This window comes from Synchiropus splendidus, chromosome 7, assembly GCF_027744825.2.
Source record: "Synchiropus splendidus isolate RoL2022-P1 chromosome 7, RoL_Sspl_1.0, whole genome shotgun sequence".
Classification (NCBI taxonomy): Eukaryota; Metazoa; Chordata; class Actinopteri; order Syngnathiformes; family Callionymidae; genus Synchiropus; species Synchiropus splendidus.
The window spans coordinates 17269520-17292302 of NC_071340.1; the positions used below are offsets into that span (position 1 = coordinate 17269520).

A 22783-nucleotide genomic window follows, 5' to 3' on the forward strand; every position below is an offset into this window, starting at 1 on the left:
TTCGCAGGCTAATAGCGACTTACCACATTATGTAATGTGAATTGAGCGGGTCATGTGGCGACAGTTTGTAAACCTTCAGCGTTCAGTTTTTTTAGCGCATCAGTGATGCTGACGCGCCTCTGGTCTCCTGCATGTTTTTGCCTCTGATTAGCATGTTAGATATGCTAGCCTGATACAGTTTGCTTTTCAATATCCCAGGCAGTACGTTTTTTAAAACAGCATTATAAAGGTTCACCTATCCTAGCTAGCATGTCAGCATTCAAGCTCACACCACTTCAGGATTCAGCAGTGAGACGCTGGATCTGACTTCAGAGGTGAGTGTGAGTCGTCTTAAGCGGCGCATTAGCACACACCTGCGCCGCCACCATCGACATGAAACACAACTCACACGCCCAAAACAAAATAAAACCTGATCTAAAACCACTTCAGAGGATTGTGGCTCTTCCTAAACCCGGTTGTCGGGCAGATCTGGGCAGAAGGAAAAGTCAGGCGACTTGCAACAGTCACCTTAGCTTCGGGCCGCGTTTGAAGGAGCTCATGCAGGTGGGTTACAAACAAACATTGGCGGTGCTGCGCAGCAAACCAGCTCATCGAGTCAGACTCTGCAGACGGGCAGGTCAGCGAGTTACACGGAGAGAAAGGACCCGGCTTATGCCTTCACTCATCACACATGGGTTGATCTCCTCATGTTCTAAACTAAATCTAGAAATCGTTTCTTCATACTGCCATGAAATTAAAAACAAACTTCAGCAGGTCATAGGGAGCTGCCTGATCTACACTCAGCAGCAACACTTTCCTTCAAGTTTAACCTCTTACGTCCCCCACACACGTAGATTACATTGACGCCTTTCAGTGACATGGAATTTTGTTTTGTTTCAAAGTTGCTGGCCACATGCAGGGCCACTGCCTGCGCCATCTTGTAGTGATGAAACACTCAAACACAGTAGACTCATGAAAGACAACAGGATAGAACATTTTATTCTGGTTTTGAGAAGGAATCCAGTGTACAAACAATACAATCAAGTCCCCAGCTTCATTTGAGCTGGGAATATTGACACATTTTAGTAGCATTGAAATTGAAGACAGCATGTTAACAACAATATTTGTCCCCAAACAAGAACATTCTTGTTTGTAAAAAGTGACTTTGCTCGAAGGTTCAGTTTTTCCTCCTTCTATGTGATTCAGATCCCAAGGATCAGGTCTGAAGAGGTTCAAGGGGAAAAAAGATTCCAGGAGAAGCTTGATCAGAGTAGTGAGAAAACAAAACAAAAAGCAACTGTGAGTTGATGATACATGAAAAATGCATGAAATCTCCTGAATAGGGTTTGGAAATAGTCCTGCAAAAAGTAAAAAAAAAATGTAAAGACACAATGTATATATGTAATGTATGAAAAACAGAAATCATCAGAAAAGAAATAAGTGGAGAAGATAAATCGGCAACATATTAGCATTAAACAAGCACAAAAACAACTCAGTCAATACTTTAAAAATAAAGACACCAGAAAAAAAAATCTAAGTAACAATTGCTTTTGAAAATACTTTGAAAAATAAAAGTAAAAATGTAAAACCTAAAATTAAAAAAGGGGAAGATAATTCCAAAGTTGACACAGACACAGAGACACAGAAAAGTGCAAAAACATGGTGGTTTCTGGAGACAACTTTCTGCAGCAGGTTTAGTCTTGACAAACCAGCGACTAAACAACCATGAAGCTGGTGAGGACTCTTGTTTTTATTATCCTACAGGAAACACTTGATTCAAGCTGATGACACAAACTTAACACAGGCAGATAAACGGTGGGCGCGTGAGCCGCTTCTCAGGTGTGTGAGATATGCTCTTACATCTCCAGAGTTCGGCTGGGAAGCGTAGCTCATGGAGACTTCAAAGTATCATCAGAAGCAGAGATCCACTCCGTGCTGCCAGAACCCCCGAGGGACCGTTTTTAACAAGGAGTGGGGTTCAAAGTGGCGGAGGGGTAACCTGAGATGACAGCGGGTCACATGTGGCCCAACCAGAGGCAGCATTCCTGCGGTTCCGAAGGGGTTCGCCCGCTTTTGGAAGTCCAGATCCAACAGACCTGGCCCCAACACGGGCTTCGAAATGTACCCCAAAATAACATCGCCGTCATTCACAGTAGACAAGCTGAAATAAGAACTCTGATCAGGTGGGAAATAAAAGATTCCGTTTCAACAATCCTTTTCTGTTTTTCAGCCATCTGGACTCGTGTCCTGTCACGGTGGCTCATACAACACTCTCAGGAGTGACAAAGCAAGCCGTCTGCTTCAGTAAACAACACAGAATGTTCCTTCATTTCCTCACGTTCTGCAGACGAGGAGCATTTTGGGCGATATCAGCCCTCAACAAACCCACATTCCTCTCACATGAACTCAAGATAGATAGATAGATAGATAAATACCTCATGTGTCTGAACTGATGCGGATCTTTGAAGTCTCAGCTTGTACTTTTGTTGAATTGAACAAAAAAAAAGATCATCTATTGCAGTGTTTTCAACCATGGCACGCTTGGGTCAGTGGAACCACCAAAGGAAACTTAGCCAAAGCGTGCCAAATTGTGCTTAGTCAAAAAATCCCTGTAGAAAATCTCTTTTAGTTTGTGATCAATAGTAGCTGCTGTCCCTCAGCTATTTTGGCATTTTATTTGCAGAAACAAATAGCAGAAAATCTATTGTTTCCAGATGTCTCCAGAAAGGCGTGGGGAATATGGCAAAAGGACATCAGGATATATATTTTAAATGGTAGTTTAAATTCCATCACCATCTCTTCTGCATGATTCTATTGTACTTTGGGGAATTTTCCTCCATTCTTTGCCTCAGCTCGCTCCATAACAACAACGATTCTTTCTCTCTTCACATTATCGAGCACATTTATTTGGTTCTGCCTTAAGTTTTTAGCCAACTTTTAAATAACGGAGCAAACTTTGATGGTCTATGAGGGTCAAAGTTTTGAAGTGAGACGTCATGTTAGCTCTATTAGCTCCGCAGTGCAGACAGTCTTTGGCGTTGCGGGACCGACAAGGATCACTTCATCGTTCTGTTGTGAAAGTGTGTGGTCACGTTGGAAGTGCGTCGGGTTTAAAAACAGCTGGAAGTTGCACATTTGACCGGCTTCTTCGCTGTGAGTGTGTGTGGGAAGGGGAGCACTACACGGCGCAGCTGACATCAGCATAGACCTATAGTGTATAGAAAGAATGTGAGAGAATCCATGAAATCTCCTCACATTGGCAACAACATTTTCTATCAGACTGAAAATGTTGCAAAGACTTCGCACACTGAACTAGCCTGCTTTATAGAACTGCGACACTGTCTGAGTGAGACACTTCATCATTTGTTCTTGAGCGAAAAAGAGATGGTATGAACGGGCTGCTGTACCAGACGTGCCAGCAGCAGGACGGCAGCCTCGCCAGAGAGGCGCGGGAGAGTCGCCTGGTCCTCTATAGGTGGCGCTACACAAGTGTTTTTTTTTTTTTAAATGACCGTTCACTTTACCCTGGAGTGTAAGAGCACAGGTTCCATGGAAGGCGGGAAAGCGAATCGTCAGCAGAAGTTTGACGGAGAGCGATGCTGAGATGATGAAAGTTCAGCCGGTGGAGCGCGACCGAGCCGCTCCGCTGCACCTCTGATCCAAACACATCTGCTGTGGATCGGCCCGAGAGGCCGGAGTGTTGATTGTTGTGATGTTTCTCTCTCGTGACGATCGCTGGAGCGTGGTGGCGACATAAAGACAACGTTTCCCCCCGAATCCTGTGCTAATGGGCTCCGAGATAAAAACTGAAATCGACTGAAGCAAACGACCGCCGAGCAGCACCAGAGGGGGTTAACAAGTTTGTTGTGCCGCGGATCCGCTTTTGTCTTTCTTCTCTCTGAAACACAAATTCAGACGTTCAGAACACGATTCCAGGAAACGGGATCCCGACTCTTGCAGGAGCTGAGCCAAAGTTGAGACAAACTGAAGTCAGACTTAAATAAACTAAACCTGACTTAAGTAAACTAAATCTCACATTGTTCTTTCTCCTTTGATCTGATCCCCTGCATGTTTAGATTCCACTCTTTTATCTCTTGACAACACACGCGGCCCGTTGAAACATGCAGACTCAGTGCAGACGTGGAAAGCACCGCGCACGCTTCGCCTTCCAGACACGTAACCCAGACATGATCTGAAATCCAGTAAGACCCTGGTGCTCCCTTGGCCCACCCTCTCTTCCCCTATGATGCGGCCCCGGCCTGCCCACACTTGTCTGCTCAGCCTCACACTTATGGAATGTGTACGATCGCGTGGCCGAGCGAGAGTCGGCTCTTCCTCTGAGCTTCACTCATGACATCCATCTTCACCCGGGGAGGAGGGGAAGCCCGAGTCAGGTCGTAAAAGAGGCCCTCTAATTTGCCCGAGCACGCCCTGCAGCGAGGACCGGAGGGTTCATTGGGATGATGAGAGGAAAGTCATGCGTCACATCGAGAAATCAAAGACGCAGGTGGGTTTCAGGACCTCGGAGCAGAGCGGGACCTTTTTATGAGACGCAGGACTCTCTAATCCCTACATCTGCTTTGGTATTGGTGGTGGAGGGGACCGGACTCCACCAGCGGGTGGCTGGAGGCTCTGCACGGAGAAACTCACCGGTCTTGTTTCCTGATGTGGAGTCTGATCATGATTCCCATCGTGACAAGCACCGACACAGATCCGACGCCACCGAGGATGAAGCCCAGGATGCTGTCTGCAGAGAGGAGCACATTAGGACGCTGTGTCGCCGAGCAACAACGCTGGTGTTGATGTGAGACTTCAGGCATCTCCACGATCTTGACTTTATCAGTCCCATCACAAACATCTGCTGCACGTCCACCAAGACTTAAACACTGCGTCATTGACGCCACCAGGGATCAGCCTGAGTTGACCAGACGCCACATGAAACCTCAAAGTTTGTTGGAGATTTGTTGCTCCTCCGGCTTGCGATGATTACATTTGCAATTTGATGGGAAAAAGAAGCCGGTCCGAAGTTTATCTCCCAGAGGAGATGATATCAGCCCTGTGTTTTGATAACCCCAGCGCGCCTGCACGGCCCTCAGCCACGTCCTTATCTTGAGAAGGAGATGACAGCGATTCTGTGGATCTTTCTTCTTCACAGGTCAGTTCCAGGCAGAGCTACTGTTTTCGTCAGACCTGTCATCTCCACCGCCATTGGTACGAGCACCAGCAGAACTACGAAATATTCCATTAACAAACTCTCTGGAATTCAGCTCTGAAGAGGTCACCAAACGGAGAACAGCCATGTGGGCTCACTACTGAGCACTTAGAGTTCAACCCCTGATGGAAATGACGGTCCTCGAATCCTTGTTGCAAGGGGCGCTCCGATCGATCGGTCACCGACCGTGATCAGCTGATCACTACCCGTCATTGCTGATAACAACAACCGATCACGTGTGACAGTCGGCGCTCTGATGAAGCAGCGCTGGTTGTGAGGCATCCGCTTCTCCGTACTTGCTGCTCAGTCAGCAGCAGTGCTGCGACAGTTACTTTGAAAAAGTAATCCGACTACTGATTACGCCCTCAAAAAGTAACTTAGTTACTTTACTGATTACTTGAATTTAAAAGTAACTAAGTTAGATTACAAGTTACTTGTCAAGTTACATTTGGCAGCCGATTACAGCTCTCATTGCCTAAACAATGTCTTTCATGTCAATTTTGAGGTTGGGCTTCTTGGAGGTCCAGCGTTTTTCCATGTATGGGGTCATTTTTTTGAGCACAGTCTCAGTTATACGAACGTACAGTCAATGTTTTGCTTTTGCACACTCTAACCCATTGGACCGAAAACCACACACAAAAAGCAACAAGTATGAAAAACAAAAGAAAGTGATGTATTGTCATTTATATAATAAAATGTAGGCAATGCCCCATTGTTTTTATTATCATTTTACTTTTTTGATTTTTTTTTTAACTACAAGGTGAAAGTTTAACAAGTGTCAGAGTGTATCGTCTCTTGTTGGCCACCTGGACGCAGTAGTTGCACTTAAGTGGCCGCTGTTACTCGCCTCTACGTTCTGTCGCGCTGGATCATTTTATTTCTGACATTAGAGAGGAAATGCAACATCAGTACATCACATCAGTAGCGTTTCCTCCTGCACCAAAGAAAAAATAATCAATAAAAGTTTAAAAATCCATCATTAACTTGGTTCTGGTTGAATTTAACTTGACCCATCAAGAGGATTTTCGACACATGTGCGAGGCTACTTCATTTCCTTCACTTTAACATGACTGTCTCGGAGTCCTGCTACAAGTGGCCAGCATGTCAATATTCACGGACATAGCAAAGTCTCAAGAGATTCACCAAACTGCGACGTCTGGTAAATGTTTTTCAGTTGTCCTTTTGACAGAATAGTTGCTGCGTTCAGCTAGGTTTTTTTTTCTATTTTTGCCATTTTGAAGAGGTATATTAAAACATGTCTGAAATAAAACGATTTAATGGTTAATGTTTTCACATCATTTTGATGATAAATTTATTGTCGATCCATGTGATCGGTATCAGTGATCCGTGGAAGATCGATATTGTTGATCAGCAGCAAAACCCCTGAACGGAGCATCCGTACTTGTTGCAGTACAGTGTGTACAAACAGCAGACTCAGAACAAAAGGTTAGATGGACCAAAGTCTACATGGGTCGACACACCTTGAGGCCGTGTGAGGATCAAAAACACACACAATAAATAAAAACACATGCATGAGAATCACTGGTGGACATGTGGAGAACACAAATATCCAAGTGCGAATCGCACACTGTCAGACTACTGTGGGAAATATGCACAACTTGCTGTCAACATTCCTGCATGCACAAACGTCAATACGCAAATCCAAAAGACGTATGCAGATGATAAAACTAAAGCGTAGCAATTATACATAATCATAAAAATGGATATCTGAACCGCGCCAACACGTGTTCGATTCACAAAGGCACAAATGCAACTCAGAAAAGCACCCAAACGTACAAAAGGTGATTCCAGAAGTTATTGTGCAGCACAAATGCACCACATGAGACTTAAGAATCATGGACAAAGGGCAGGAAGGCAACGGAGCAAGTGTGCGAGTCACAGAAGCGCCACATGACTGCACATATTGTGGTCTGCGGAATCACAATATGATGCTGAAATGAGGACGACATGCAGCAGCCTGCATGCAAACAACACAAACACAAACACATGTGCGTGACAATGCAACAGGTGTCATTGAAAGACAATAGTTTGTGGACTCTGCACTTCCAGCACTGCATCAGAGCATCAGCCAGGTTCACTAGTGGCAGTAGGTGAGAGAGGAAGCCGTGTTTCTGTTGGAACTCCAGCAGCGGCTTCTTCGGAAGAGAGAGACATTAAGAAGTGACTCGGAGCTGAGAGCTTTATCTTGCAGCTGAGTCATTATTCCTGGCGATCGCAGCTGTCGGCTCTGATCGTGCCGGCATTAATATTCACCAGTGGTGAGCCAGGTGGCGCTGTGTGGGTCTGCCGCTGACACCGGCCCCGCCCTCCCCTCCACTCAGCTCATTGACAGCCAGTGTGTTTGCAGGTTCTAATCCGTCTGCGGCTGGGAGCGTAGATTAGAGATCCGCTTCAGACGGTGGGGTTTTGCCGCCGCCTCTGCTGACAGGCGTCACATCAACACAGACTCATTAACTGTGCCGAGGAAGGTTTTTTAATCTTCTCGAGCAGCGAGGCAGAAGTGGAGGAAGGATTCGTTTCCGGCGTTCAGGTATTCCGTGAGGCCGCGGTTCACGGCACGCCAGGCGCGCAGCGCCGCCGGTCATGTTGGCGGATCGTAGCTCTCGCTTGTGTAATTGGGAGTGACAGAAAGATCATCAGCGACGAGGAGTCGGAGAAGAGCTACATGAAAGTGCGACCTGTTTTGGGTCAGGAGGTGAAACCTGGTTTAAGTCAGAGTAACTCATGTTGGCTCCACTTTACTCTGATACTTGAGGCGGAGCGAGAAACCTTGAGTCAGAGAGACTCAGACCCTTGACCAGGTGAAACGTCCACACAAGGGTGACTTGAGGGGGCGCTCAGTCAGCAAGACACTAGATTGTTCTTGATCACAGCTGGCTTCTCTCACTGTGGGGCAGCAGATCTACTCTGAGTCTGGTCTGGATGACGGAGCTCTACATAGACGCAGGAAGCTGGATGCTAGTCACAACAGCTGCTGAGGGAGGACTAAAGACAAATGAAAATAATGTTGATAAAATGTACTGACAGAGGTGACAACTCCTGCGCCCTGATAATGACCAACATTAAAAGATCTAACAGATGAACGAGGGTGTCTGATAGTTTAAAAACTAACGGTAGAAACGGTATAAATTGAGCGGATTGCAGAGGAAACACTGCCACCCTGAGTTTGCACGAGAAACTACAACCCCCCGAGAGCTGCCAGGCCAGCAGACGGTCCAGGTGGTTCTAATAGAGCACACAAAGCCGGGAGAGTCCAGGTTAAGACTTTTATGGCTTGTAGCTAATGGCCTCCGACTGCGGAGGATCTCCACTTTCAAAGAGGCTGAAGTGGAGGAAGATCCCTTGAATCCTCTCGCCCTCGGTCAGTATCAGCAAACACACAGCGGCAGGAGGCCGTGAGGCGCTACTTTGACTAGGAACCGGGATGAAAAACAGCTATTAGAGGAAGACTAGATCAGTGGACTTTTTTTTCAGAGCCTGTTTTCAGACAGTGGAGGAAGAATCAGCATTGTTGCAAGCACACTTAGGTGACCTCACCGCGACTTGGCCATGACCTTTGACCTGACTAGAACCAAAACCTTGGTGTGGAATAAACACAATAGGCGTCTTTCCTGGTGAGATCCTAATTCCAACGCCCGGATCTTCACCTACCTGTGACGCAGTGAGCCGTCTGGCCGGACCAGACACCGTCTGGCAGGCAGGTGCGCTGTGTCGACCCATATAGCTCAAACTGGTCATTGCAGGAGAAGGTCAGGGTGTCTCCCTGCAGGTAACTGGTCCCGTCCTTCTTTCCGTTTTTGGGCGTCGGAATCCAACCACATGACACGACTGCAGGGAGACGAGTCAACTCACTCAAAACTGGACCGAGTCAGAACCTCACATAAACGACAAACCTGTCTCCAGGTCCTTGACCAGTCTTCGGTGAGTTTGGTAAAACCTCAAGGTGGCGTTTCCCGCCTCCAGCCGACGAGTCATCAGGGTGTCGTATTGACAGAAGTCGGCTCCGGCCCCTGAACACATCAGCAGCATGGCGGACACCAGCGGGTTGCTGGGGTCCTGGGCTGGAGCGAAGTCCGGGACAAAAGTGGGGTCATGGCTCGGAGGGTGATGGTAAGAGCTCAGGAGAAACTCGGAGTCATACGTGAAGAGAGATGAGTCTTTGGAGATGCTCCCTGAGGATGAAGACTCAAGGTCAGCCAAAGAAGCTTTAGATTTCCTCAAGCAATGCCTCGATTTATAAGATCGAAACAAAGGTAGGTCAGGTCATGAAATATGAAACAATATATTTGTTTTTAGTTTTTACTTTCAGGAGAGGAAACAACAAAAAAGTGTAAAAATTATTTAAAATATTTTTTTTAACATGAGGCTCTGTAAAACAATGTAAAATAAAATAAGTACGTTGGAATCAAGTATTGTTTACTTTTTCAAAAACTGTACTTTATCTTATGGAATAAAAAGAAAACATGAAAATGAATTTCAAAAAATACATATTTTGAAATTGCATAATAAAAGTAATGGAGTTAAATATCTACCTGAAGAAAACTAATAAATTTGAATAATTAAAAAGCATTGAAATTACAAAAAAAGAAAAGTTGGGATTTGGGGAAGGAAGTATTTTCAGTATAAATTATATACAAAAATCCATAAACATGTAGCAGAAAGAAAAAAAAGCTAGATGAGAGCAGGAGTGGGATTCTGCCTGACACTCACAGCTGGCTGCGAAGGCGAAGACTTGCTCGTCTGTGGCATTCACTCCGGCGCTCAGGGAACCCAGGAGACCCTCGATGGTCTCGGGGAACTCTGGTGGGAGCAGAACGGTGGCGGCCATGTTCCCGTCAGAGACTTGCACGTCCACGGCCGCACCAGAGAAGAGCATCACCGTGACATTGTGTTGAGTCGGCGAGAACAGGAAGGCTCCTGCGGATCAAATCTCAGACCTGCAGCACCGAGTGACCAACCTCCTCCCCCTGCTCCTGAACCCCTCTCACCCTTCAGGTCCATCCAGCTCTGCTCAGTGAACAGCAGAACCTTCTGGTTCCTCAGCACCTGCAGACTGTGGTTCACAAGTCGCACCTCGATGATGTCAGACAGGTTTTGCCTCATCGCTACGGAGGACAGTCGAGTCGCTTTGGCCTCCCCACCTGGTGACGGAAAAACGAACCAGCGGGGGAAACAAAGATGGATTTAGGGACTCCTCCATGAGGACAATGACAAAAGGTCTGGGGTTCAAATCACCTCACCAAGTTCTGCCTCTTCCAGTGGGACTTGCGTATATGTTGTTTAAAACTGTATGTAACTGGACTTCATGGCTTGAAATAGGAGTCAAGAAATGAAAAGTGATGAAGGTGTGTATAGGTCAAATGTCAGTCCACGGGTGATGTCAAAGACTTCTCCACAATCTTTGGAATCACTTCATGACCAAAAACATGTAAACTATTTCAGTGAATAAACTTTTATTACTTCATAACCTGTTGTGACTGTCAGCTTTGTTTTCAACCCCACATGTACTGGGAGACGACTATTGTCTGGTCTCGTTTCCATGGCAACTGAGTGCCAGACTCTCTTCTGTCCAGGCCTCCAGCCAAGAGGACGCCTCTACAGAAGACAAGTCAGCTCAACTGTCTGGTCCTGAAGGAGCAGGGGTTCTCCTCCGGGTCTCTCTTGGATGACTGAGCTTCTCGCTCCATGAGAGTCCAGACAGAACTCTTTCTTCACTCATGACTTCGCTCACTCACAAAGAAGACCACGAGATATGAAGATCTGATGAAGACAATATTAGACGTCCAATACTTCCAGGTCACACGTGCACGTCCTCCCCGGACCACCTGAACCCGACCAGATCCCATCTGAGCGGACTCACCATCTGGCAGTCTGACGGCCTCAGTCCGGATCTGCACACTCAGCGCTCTCTCCGGCACCAGAACCAGCTGGTACTCCCCTCGGCCGTTGAAGGTGAAGTCCAGACCTCCGACTGTGATGAAATGTGGATCTCCCAGAACGACTCCTGACAGACGTGGAGGGAAGACAGAGCCCGAGTGTTTACGTGGGACAAACAAACACGGCGAGCTGGTTGGAGAGATTAGCTGGATTATGAATGATCATCCCTTCACTTTCTCACACACGGCGGGGACTCGCTCAGGCTGTTTGTTGGTGGTGGCAAACAAAGACAGAGATGTTTTCAGACTCATAATTCAGTCCATAATCCAGCCTCCACTGGAGTTTGACTTTCTGGTCTCCATCAAGTCAACACTCGTGACGGGTCTCCACCACATGTCAAACACAGACGCGGGCCTCAGAGGGGCTGGCTGAGCTCTGTGGTCAGCTCAGCTGGACTGAGGCGACTCACTGATTCACTGCAGGAGTTCATGAGGCTCAACACACACCGTCACTCACCGGCAGTGGGGGGTCGGTAGCGCTGGCAGCCGGTGGAGGGTCTGTGTTTGAGGTACAGTGGGCAGTTGTGGGACCACAGGCAGCAGTGGTGGAAGCTCAGCACGTCATCCAGCAAGTGGGAGTACCGGGGCACCCGGGGAGGCGACCCCCAGTCGTGAGCCCGGTCGGGAGTGCTGCCCCCCACCGAGTCACCGGTCAGCACCAGAGCACCGCGGCTGTCGTAGCAACACTGTTGTCCGGCTCCCTGCGAGGGGCTGCCAGAAATGATCATGTGACATGGCGGCGTGAGGACGTCTGGACACGGGAGTACCTGGCCTGAGCGGCTCGGACGCAGTGGACGCTTCCCGGGTGGTAGGTGCACACACTTCCTCTGTCCATGTCACAGCTGTAGTCCGTCTGAGAGAGCAGAGAGTTACTCCTGCTTTACCTGATCAGTACTGGGGTTCCACATGGCTCTGTCCTGGGCCCCACCCTTTGACTGTCATCATTATTTGTTATGAAGCTGCCATACGTTACACAAATAAAAACGATCACTTCAAAGACAGTAAGACCTGCCTCTTAAGATGGGATGAGACAAAAGGCGACTTTTGACTCACAATTTCAGGATGAGTATCAGACTACCAGAGGCGATATTACATATTAAAAATAGTCATTATGAGGGAAAACATTAATTTAAGCAACAATTTAAAGAAAAACAATTACAAGACTGAAAAGTCTAAATGTCCAAACTTGTACAATGAAAGATATGAAGTCAGATTCACTCAAATCATGAGACAAAAGACGTCATGATTCAAACTTAACATACATATGAAAAATAAGGAGGAAAGGAGGAGAAATCTGAGAGGTAGAAAAAAATATATATGCCAATAAAAATACTAAAATTCTCAGATGAAGAGCCATGCTTATGAAATGAAAGTTTATATTGTAGAGATACAAATTCAGAAGTATGAGTGTAGGAGATGAAAGCAAAAAAAAGTCATTATAAGTCAGGTGGAGGTGAAGGTGGAGATAACAAGGTAAAAGTGCAAATCCTCCTTGGATTAATAATCCAGAATCCAGGCATGAAGTGAGGAAAATTGATATTTATGAGATCCAAAGTCATGATTATGAAAAATATTTAGGGAATGTGAAAATAACTGAGTTATCTAATGTCTGAATTCAGATTAAAAAAAACTCCTTCACAAAAAAATAGAACAATTAAAAAATAGTGAAGAAGCAGAAAATCAGAATTATGAGCAAAGAAGTAAGAAGAAGGAAGGTCTACATGAATAAACGTGTTCATGCTGAGCTATAACACGGTTCTGGAGCACTCACGAGGAAGCGGCCTTTGTCAGCGCGGGCCTGTGTCAGCGTGCAGGGACAGTCCTGGAGGTCGCGCAGGAAGTCCGGCAGCGTGCTCTCACCAGCGTCCCACTGCTGACACCTCTTTTGAGCCCATGCTACCGAGTCGTCCCTGAAGTCCTGTGAAAGGTGCCACGCCAGGATGTGACCCGCGCTCCAGAGAGCCCCGACATTCCTGCAGGAACACGGGACACCTGTGACCTGCAGACCGTCAAACCAGCGGCCCCTGGCGCCCCCTGGAGGACAAGACCGGTTCCTAAAAAGCGGTTCTGCTTACTTGCTTCCGTCTGAGGCGGAGGCGGCCGTGACTCGGATGTTGCCCAGTTCCCAGAGGGAGAACTCCTCGGAGGGATTCGGGGTGAAGCTGAAGGACCCAGAGTTGGAGACGTTTCTCGCGAGGGAGTACAAATATCTGAGCTCCGGCCGGCTGCTGTTGCCAGTGCTCCTGGGGGTCTCTCTGTAACCCCACAGCTCCACGTTGACCCGCTCGGCTTGCACCAGCCGGCCGTCCCACCTCACCTCCAGCCGCCCCGACACGTTGGCTGTGCCGTAGTTCATCCACCGGGTGGAGTTGATGAGAGCGACTTGGAAAGCCGGGTCGGCTTTACTGGGGTGCACTGGACACACATCAGAGCTGTGTTAGATGGAAGGGAACCCTCAAAACCAATTCTTTGTTTCATGTCGCGTATCTCTTTTGCTCATACACATCTCATAGCTGCTGCCTCCAAGGTCAAAGGGTCGACCCCGGGGCCTCCTCCCATATAGACATCCCACTGGTATGAAAGATATTGGCGCTACTCTCTTCTGGACGACTTGGCACCATTTCTCTTGTTTTGTTTTACAGCCATCGTTTCAAATTCACACTGATGTGACTCAGCTTCCACAACACCATTTATGTTGGACTACTTTTCCACTTTTGATGCTGTATTTGTCAAAGAATCTGACAAATTTCATTAATGCACCACATATTGTACTCTTCTTTTGCCATATTGTTTATTTTTATACATTTTCTCATTTATTTTTTCTTTAAAACTGAAACATCTTTTGACCTTTTTGGTTGATATTTACATTTTACCAAGTATTTTGAATTATTATTGTGGTCATTGATCATCCGCTCGGTTAAATGACCTTTAAATAATGCCAATATTTCGACACATTTGTGGGCTTTGTTTGCAATACTCTTCAAAACTTTCACCCAGATATGAGCTTGATATGATATTCAATCTGTTCTGTGGTTACTGCCATCATCTGCAGTGAGGCTAGGATTGTAAAGCTGTTGCTTCCGAGAGTTTTACAACAGACATAAAAAGATAATGATGTTACTGGAATGATAAAGTGATGGAAGGAACGAAGGAGACGCCTCACCCGACAGGTACTCTCCAGATCTGTCGAAGGTGGAGCCGTCTGTGGAGACTCCAAACTGGATCCAGCCGGTCTCCAGCACCAGAGGGGTGACACAGTGGCCGCTGCCTTCTTCGTCCACAAACCCTTCGGTCATGACTTCGCCTCCAAACCTGGACACACGACAAGCAGACAGATGACAGGGCGTGACATCTGTTTATTCATGCAGCCGCTTGGATGGAGCCTCCTCTGATGGTCCCTATCAATGACTTACAAAACTCTTCCAATGTGTGAGCAATTACAGGTTAATAAGTCACACAAAAGGAATGAAGACAAAAAAAAACAGCTCAAACCAAACCAAGTTCTGAGGAGGTGGCACAAGCAGGCCAGCTATGAACACGAAGGAGGTCTGGGGACACGGACCTGCAGAGGAGCAGCTGACCAGGGTCAAACACCACCTGCAGGATCTTCAGGGAGCGTCCTCCAAGCATGCAGCTGGAGTGTGGCGCCACCTGGAGGCAGAACTCTCTGTAGTCTGAGCAACAGTCCAGCAAACCTGCGCAGGTGGCCAGGCAGGAGCATCCTGGCAGCTGGACTCCACAGTTGCCTCGGCACGACTGACCTGCGACAAACACCTGATCAGCAGAGCCAAAATGTGAGGAGCTGAGGGTCTATTCTGGAAATCTGCATCGCAAAGAGCGTCAGAAAATAATCCACAAAAACACTGAGAAAGAAATGGAAAAACACTGAAAATAACGAGACTTTAAGGAAACTATCTTTTTCTGAAAACATCTTTTTTAAAATTCATTTTTTCCAAGCAGTAAAGGAACAAGAGTTCATATATATCAACGGGACATATAGAATGTACATGGCAGCAACACAAAGGAATAAAATAAATAAACAGATACGTCATATACACATAATACAAATAACCACAGTCTTAAATAAGCAAAGGAGAGCAATGTATATATTGGTGTTGCATACCGTACATTTGGATAAGTGAAATATCTACATAATATCTCCTTGTAAAGTGTTGAGTTGAGGTGCAGGCTCTATTTAAAATCTCTTCAAGCAGGCGCCCTTAAATCGAGGTGCGCTGTCACCTTAAGAGTTGAGCCTGAGGACCCGAGGGTCATGGCTGGCAGTCAACAGTTCAGTGATGGTTTCAGAAGCCAGAGTAAAATCACAACGTCAATTTTGGAATGGACAACAAACCACTGAAGCCACCACTGGAGTCCAGTTACGTTGTCTAAGGAAAACAACAGCTTCGGAGTTTAGAGAGTCAGATTTACGAGGGTCGTAGAGGAAGGAACTGAGGTTGTCATTGGGAGAGACTGGAAAGGAGAAGAGACGAGCACAGCAGAAACGTGTGGCGGAGTTTGGCGGGAAACCTAGAGGACAGTTGGTTTGGAGAGACACCAAGAATGTTGGAGATGGAGGACAACAGTGAGGTGCATCGTGGAAGACTGTCTACGGACATGATCTAGATAATAGGATTATAGAGTGGTACCTGGGTTTTCGAACATCTCGGAATTCGAACAAATCGGAGTTCGGACAAAAAATTCAAGATTTTTTTGCTTCGGATTTTGAACAAAAATCCAGAACTCAAACTGGTTTATGACTTTGTCACAGCCAAACTGCAGAGAAGCGCACATTCAGAGCTGGACACGCACCGGGCACCTCTTCACTTCTTCACTCACTCGGCAACCCCTCCCTCATGCAGCGGCCACACACATAGAGGAACAGCCACCTGCAGCAGACACTCTACATTCACTCCTACAAAAGATTATTTTCAGGCTTGGAACGCATTATTTCTTTTTCCATTCATTGTAATGGGAAAAATCGGTTCAGATTTCGAACAATTCGCTTCTCGAACGGCCGTCTGGAACGGATTGTGGTCGAGAACCGAGGTACCACTGTATATGTGTGTATATATATATATATATATATATATATATATATATATATATATATATATATATATATATATATATATATATATATATATATGAAAAGATCCCTGCTTCACAGTTGGATACACAGTAAAAATATTCCCATAAAATGCTTTACTTGACTCTTTTTACATCACATTCCAACATTACTGTATATTAAAACCTGGGAAATGACGTTGGAAATGACTTTGACCACATGTTTTTTTTTCAGTATTGCTAATTAACAACAAGTAATGTGACGTTTTAAGATATATATGAAGTTCTGATGCGGGGTTTTCAAACAAGACACACATAAATAATAGTGATCTGTGCAGACCAAACGATGGAAAATCCTGCACATAAACATCTTCAAACTTGAAATATATATTTGAAAACACATACCTGCAGCGATGCGGGGTAAAATAAAAAGAAGTCCCAGGCAAAGAAATGTATTCTTCATTTTACTTAGGGGAAAGTGATTTCTCTATCGTGGACGACAAGAGAAGTCAAAGGTGGAGGAAGCTGCCACAGACACGAGCGAAAACACTAACAGAAAACTCATTTACAGAGGAAGTGGACGTTGGTAGCGGTTTAACGTCGCGTATTCTCTCGCGATATTTGTCGGATGGCATCCCGAGCAACTTTGCGCATGCGCCCAGCACCTGACCCCCTCATCTCTGCAGCCTGACTGAATGAAACCATTTAGGACTAAATGACTTTAAAAACAGTTCTTTATTTCTTCGTTTTTCGATCTCGGATAAATATATGCTGCATCTACTGGATATAGCACCAGCCGTTTGACGAACACCGAGCCAATGGCGTTTGAATGAGGTGAACAAGGAGCTGACGAGCTAACTGCTGTTAGCTTTGTGTTGCAAACAGCTGCTGGAGATTCAGGTCATTTTATCAGAATGTACGTTCTTTACACAATATTGGCCTCTTTAGTTACCTTTTTTGTGATGAAATGGTTAAAGAAGAGGCGATATTGCACTGATCCAAAACGGCTGGATGGGAAAACGGTCGTTATTACAGGTAATTATCTGCTGGCGATTATTTACATCGAATGAACGTTATAATAATAGTTGTGTATTATTTGGTCTTGGGTATGGAAGTTATTTTTAACTCCACAGGGATCAGTTTACTGAACTTCACGATGTTGTCAATGACCGTTTTCATTGAAGGGGGTAATGCTGGCATCGGCAAGGAGACGGCTGTTGCCATGGCGATGCGAGGAGCCCGCGTGATCATCGCCTGCAGGGACCTGGACAAGGCCGAGAAGGCGGTCCGGGAGATCAAGTTGAAGAGCCGCAGCCTGGCTGTGCTGCACATGGAGCTGGACCTGGCAAACCTGCGCTCGGTCCGGGAGTTCTGCAAGAGCTTCCTGCAGAAGGAGAAGCGGCTGGACATCCTGATCAACAACGCAGGTGAGCGCGCACCAGGCGGGTGTTTCCTGAGACGTGTCTGATACCCGAGTCGCTCCGCAGCCATGCCCAGCGTGCTGGACTGGACCGACGACAGCTTCAGCATGTGCTTTGGCGTCAACCACCTGGGCCACTTCCTCCTGACCAACCTGCTGCTCCCCCGCCTGAAAGAGTGCGCCCCCAGCCGGGTGGTGACCCTGACCTGCTCCACCTACAAGTACCAGAAGCTGGACTTCCAGGACCTCAACTACAACCTGCTGCCCTTTTTCACGTACAGCCGCAGCAAGCTGGCCAACATCTACTTCAGCCAGGAGCTGGGGCGCATCGCAGAGGGCCGAGGAGTCACGACCTACGCCGTCCACCCTGGTGAGCCCCCCCAGGGTACCGCCCCCCCTCCAGACTCTAACATGTTGATTCTGCTTGCAGGCTTCGTGCAGAGCTCCTGGACGTGCCACTATTCTTTCCTGTTCCGGATGCTGATGCAGGTCATCATGTGGATGTTCTTCGTGTCGTCCGAGGTCGGCGCTCAGACGGTCATCTACTGCGCCGTGTCGGACGAAGCTGCCAAGCACAGCGGTGGCTACTTTGTGGACTGCAGACCAGCCACGTTGCGACCGTTCGCGAGAGACGCCGGGGTGGCCAAAAAGCTGTGGGAGGCCAGCGAGAGACTGGTGAAACTGGCCTGAGTGTTATTTATTGTACACAGATCTGTGCAGCTACTCTTTATTGCTATCATTTATCAATGAAGTCTTTGTAAGTTATGAATCATGTTTGAAGAAATAAAGGCTTCATAATGTAGTCATAGGGTTGTGTAAATCTGCACACAAGGAGGGAAATATTTGTCTCACATGTTGAATGACACCTCTTCACCCGATTGAAACAACAAAAGAATGTTTCTATTTAAACTGCCATTTTTATTGATAACACCTTAACACATTGTCTTGAAGTTCAACACGTGTAAGAGAACAGAGCAAGAATCAACCAGAGCTTAAAGACTGTATTATATTACAGAAGAAACCCAAACGGACAAAAACAAAAAAACAGGACGGGAAAGAGCAGAAACCAAAGCTAACGGACGGAGGAAAGGAGCCACTGGTGCTGTCAGTGCAGGACGGTGCTACGTTTGATGGCGCTATTTCCAAATGATTAAAACTGTCAGGAGAAACCCACATGTAGCGTTTGCTTGGGTCGTTTATACACCAATTTTGTGAACTTGTTTGGCTAAAAGCGGCTGTAAAACTCGGCAGTGAGGGCTAACCTCCTAGCCGCTGTGTTATAGCCACAAGCTAGCTTCTGTTTTAGCATACTGTTAGCATGCTAGCATGCATTTATTTCTTAGTCCTGGGCTCTGATAGACTCATTTTATGGAACAGCTTTAAAGATCTATAACCACAGTTCGCAGTAGCAGCGTTGATTTGTCTCAGCGAAATGTACTCTCATTTCATTTTTTGCTAGTACGCATTGTTGCTGATACTAGAGTAAAAGCACTATAGACCTAGCTATATATTAATGCTGAATATTACACACAGCTTTAAATTTAAGCAGTAAGTTAGCTCAAACTGAGTTGGCTAGCCTGTGCTAACTACTAGCATATTTCCAAAGCCAACATAAAAGCAAAAATAATTTACTGATGTTTTATTACTTTTTATTTTCTATCTTTCCAGAGCATAATGGAGCTCAGATTTTTGTCAACGTGGTTCGATTTTAAACGCTATTATCTGAAAGTTTGGTTGTAGGACATCAGTCCGACAGTCTTTTAGGTTGATGTCGGGGTTCTCAACGATCAACGGACAACAAGCAAGGAATTTCGTGTCATTCACTTACATCCGACCGGTGCGCCCCGTGGTGGTGCACAAAGTGTTGAGATTTCTCGGAAACAGCAATTCTTGCACTGACAACACAAAGCTCCGAAAGCAAAGCATGCAAAATCATCATCATCATCAACATCATCATCATTATAATCCTCATCATCTATGTTCTATGGCGTCGACTCCCTTGTTAACACATCCCTCCTAAAATCCTCTTTGTTAAATCATCTGGACATAAAAATAGCTATACGCACTTAAAAGGCGGCGAGAAATAGTTCCACAAAGTTCGACAGCATCCAGTAGAAAATGAAATAAAAAGTTTAGGAAAACACAGAGGAAAAAAAAAACCCTCATGCAAAGAAAACACCGGCTACGCTGCTAGTTAGTCGCTAGTTAAGTCATATTTGTGTAATAGTGTGAACGCGTGTGACTTTCGGAGGTTAGAAAACACACAGAGGAACAACACAATCATACGCCACATGCTGCCATCTCTTTACTGAGCGGTGTCGCACTTGAGCGCCTGAAATGGGGCGGGGTCAAGTAAAGCATGCCGACCGGACAAGCTGCTCTTACGCGCGCGGAGAAAAATCCGAAAAAAGGGAACTGTGGTACGATAGTGTCAGAATGATACATTGATTTTTCGTAAATACGTACACTGTAATTTTTCAGCACAGCGCAGCAGCAAACGCTAAGCTAACCGACAACTGAAGGGAATTGTTTGCCAATATTTTCTGACACACCAGGACAGGTTTAAGACAAGATTTTAATTATAAAAAAAAAACAAAACAAAAAAAGAAAACTGTCAGGCTACTTAAGCGCGCGTGAAAGTAGCTAGCGTTTTACACTGCCTTTATTCACATGAAAACGTACAATCATATCAACACGGCAGCACACCGCCCCCTGTCCCCCAAAAAGAAGCTAAATAAATGACAAATGGCACGAAGCGAAACCAGGTTGGTCTTTACAAACACATGCAAACAAAAAAAAAAGTCCTTGCACAAGTACATGAGCTGTACAGCACAAAAATCCAGCGCTAAAATAAATAAATAAATAAGGAAAATAAATAAAAACCTGAGGACGAGTCATGTGAAATGACCGCCGGGTCTCAGCCAAAGCACTTAAAAAAATAACAAAAACTGCACAACAAGTCAAAGAAAACTGATAAGAAAAGGCTCTGCAGGTGGCGAACTGATGCGTCCACTTTCGCACATATTGCACCGGTGGCCCCCGCAGCCACACACCCTCACCCTCAAAGCATATCTGCCCACAAACCCTGCGCTGCTCTGCTAAAAATAGCTTCAGGGAAAGACCAGCGGCTGTCGCCTAGCAACAGAAGCACCTCGAGCTGGAGGTAAGTCTGACGAATATGGAGCTCCATGCACCGTCGCTAACACTCTGAACGACAGTCGTTCCTCACTTGGAAACTACTTCTAGATACGCTGAGCCAGGCTCCAAGCTTCATCAGCTCAGGGGCCTCATTTCGAACTTACATGGTCTGGATGTGCGTTGATGCAACAATGACGGAAATTCTCCTACAACGCTACCTCCGATTCTTCTTTAGTTCAAGAGCTACACGATCAATACTTCTTCCACAGTCTACATATTGGTTTTGGAGTTTGTTGTCGTCATAACCTTTTGACTCTGGGCTGCTCCCCCTGGTGTGAACAGTAGTGAACAGCAACATAAAGAGCTCATTGAAGTATGTGATCAGTGATGGTAACATCGTAAAAGTTACCAGCACTTTCGTCCGTTACGTAAATTCGTACATAAAGGCCTCATAGATGGGCCTTGAAGTTCCTCCGTGCATTGAAAAGCCACTTTGTAATGTTACAATAATGTAATGTGTTTATTTCTGGGTTAAATCCAGGCTGGCGAGCAAGACGTTTGTAGCTTTGAGTCGAATAACGAAAGATGTGCCGAAGATGATGGTGATCATCCTCACCAGCATCAACATACGGATGCCTGAATACATCTGAACTCACTTCAATAGGCTCCTGTCAACCATGCTGTTCTTTCCGTCCCTTTGTTTATAGCTCACTTAGTGATGTTAGTGATGAATAAAGCCATTTTAAGGATCCTAATCTTTGACTCCCCCTGCTGTCAGCAAGGAGTCATTATTGAAGCGTATCTAGCGTCTCAAACAAGGAACGACTGTCAGGACTCAGTGTATTTCACTGACTTTCTTCATTTACTCTACATATCCAGCCTATAAATTATGTCAATTCATTTCCAGTTTTACAACAATGACACACAAAAATATTTCATTTTCCATCATTAATGTAATAAATACTGTAGTAACCTGCATCCCCCCGTAATGTGCTTGGCAGTAACATGAGTTGCATCACAAGCGCTCAGAAACAACTGCCATGAGACGCGTGTGCTGTAAGGTTAGCGTAACAGCGAAAGGAAACAGTGCAGGTGCTCAGGTGTCAGTTGAACGGCGGCGTGGAGGTTCAGCTGACACCTGAGTCACGGGCTCAAACCGACACCGCTGCTGTTGCTGCCACACCAGCACCCAGACACCCGAGGGACGAAGGTAAGCGGGTCGACGGTGAAATGATAGCCAACGGACGATACAAAAACCGCTAATATCATTTAGCACGTCGGAGCCACGATAGAAAACAGCCACTTGGTAATTGCGCGGAAAAACATGCTTCCTTAAAAAGACGGAACCTGTGACGAAGATTTCAGTTATACAAATGACATATACAATTGTCGACGTGAGTCGTGACGCGGGTCGAACTTTACATTATCAGTGCAGTGTTGGTGGACAGAGGGAGGAAGGGGGAGCAGGTCGGGGAGGAGCGTCGCCGTGGCGATGAGGGTCAGTTGAGAGAAGCAGAAGAAGTGATGCATGCTGGGACGGAGGTCCAGTGAGAGTAGAGCTTTGCTTTTTTTTCTTTTTTCTTGTTTTTGGATCTGGTCAGTCGCCCCCCCGCACTACCCTCCCCCTCAGAACTCTGCTGGAGATGAGATGGCGCGTCACTGCAACAGAAAGAAGAGCGTAAATAAATCAAGTCGAGCGGTTGGTGAGGAGGCGTGGTTCCTCAGGGTCTCCTGAAGGAACAGGGAGCGGAGTTTGTTTTCATTCATGGGGAGGAGAAACGTTAAAGGAGTCAGTGACTTGGTCCTCGTCTCCAAGAAAAATGTAATTTTTAACCTGGACTTTGTTCGACATTACTACGAGCTTTTGAGTGAATAACAACTCAAAGTTGACTCTGCGCCCATTTACGCATTTAACTCTTCACAGAAAAGAGAAAAACCCTACATATTTATATGGATTATTAAGATCAATATAATGTCTGAGAAGAATAAAACACTTGAGGATAACAACTG

General features: G+C 46.1%; 3 protein-coding genes across 41 annotated transcripts in view; 1 reads left to right on the plus strand and 2 right to left on the minus strand.

Moving 5' to 3' along the window:
- Positions 1 to 986: 986 nt before the first annotated feature.
- On the minus strand, positions 987 to 16950 carry susd2 (sushi domain containing 2). The gene is made up of 14 exons (XM_053870184.1): positions 16621 to 16950; positions 14711 to 14909; positions 14312 to 14460; positions 13224 to 13563; positions 12920 to 13121; positions 11916 to 12001; positions 11606 to 11859; positions 11073 to 11216; positions 10201 to 10353; positions 9923 to 10129; positions 9106 to 9384; positions 8864 to 9040; positions 4630 to 4726; positions 987 to 3877 (listed from the first exon to the last, which is right to left on the minus strand). The coding sequence occupies exons 1-14, from the start codon at positions 16676 to 16678 to the stop codon at positions 3832 to 3834; spliced, it is 2391 nt and encodes a 796-aa protein (XP_053726159.1). The 5' UTR covers positions 16679 to 16950; the 3' UTR covers positions 987 to 3831.
- On the plus strand, positions 16883 to 18849 carry si:dkey-174n20.1 (uncharacterized protein LOC796174 homolog). The gene is made up of 4 exons (XM_053870228.1): positions 16883 to 17250; positions 17400 to 17642; positions 17703 to 18005; positions 18066 to 18849. Exons 1-4 carry the CDS (start codon positions 17130 to 17132, stop codon positions 18323 to 18325), a joined length of 927 nt encoding a protein of 308 aa, XP_053726203.1. The 5' UTR covers positions 16883 to 17129; the 3' UTR covers positions 18326 to 18849.
- camk2b1 (calcium/calmodulin-dependent protein kinase (CaM kinase) II beta 1) overlaps positions 18418 to 22783 on the minus strand; it is a 52267-nt gene continuing 47901 nt past the window's right edge. For 6 of the 39 annotated variants that reach the window (XM_053870190.1, XM_053870188.1, XM_053870185.1 and 3 more), the window contains one exon: positions 18420 to 22432. The gene's annotated coding sequence lies outside the window, so the exon portion shown is untranslated. Of the gene's footprint in view, positions 22433 to 22783 lie in introns of all 39 variants that reach the window. The other 33 variants (XM_053870215.1, XM_053870208.1, XM_053870206.1 and 30 more) reach the window with 10 other exon arrangements.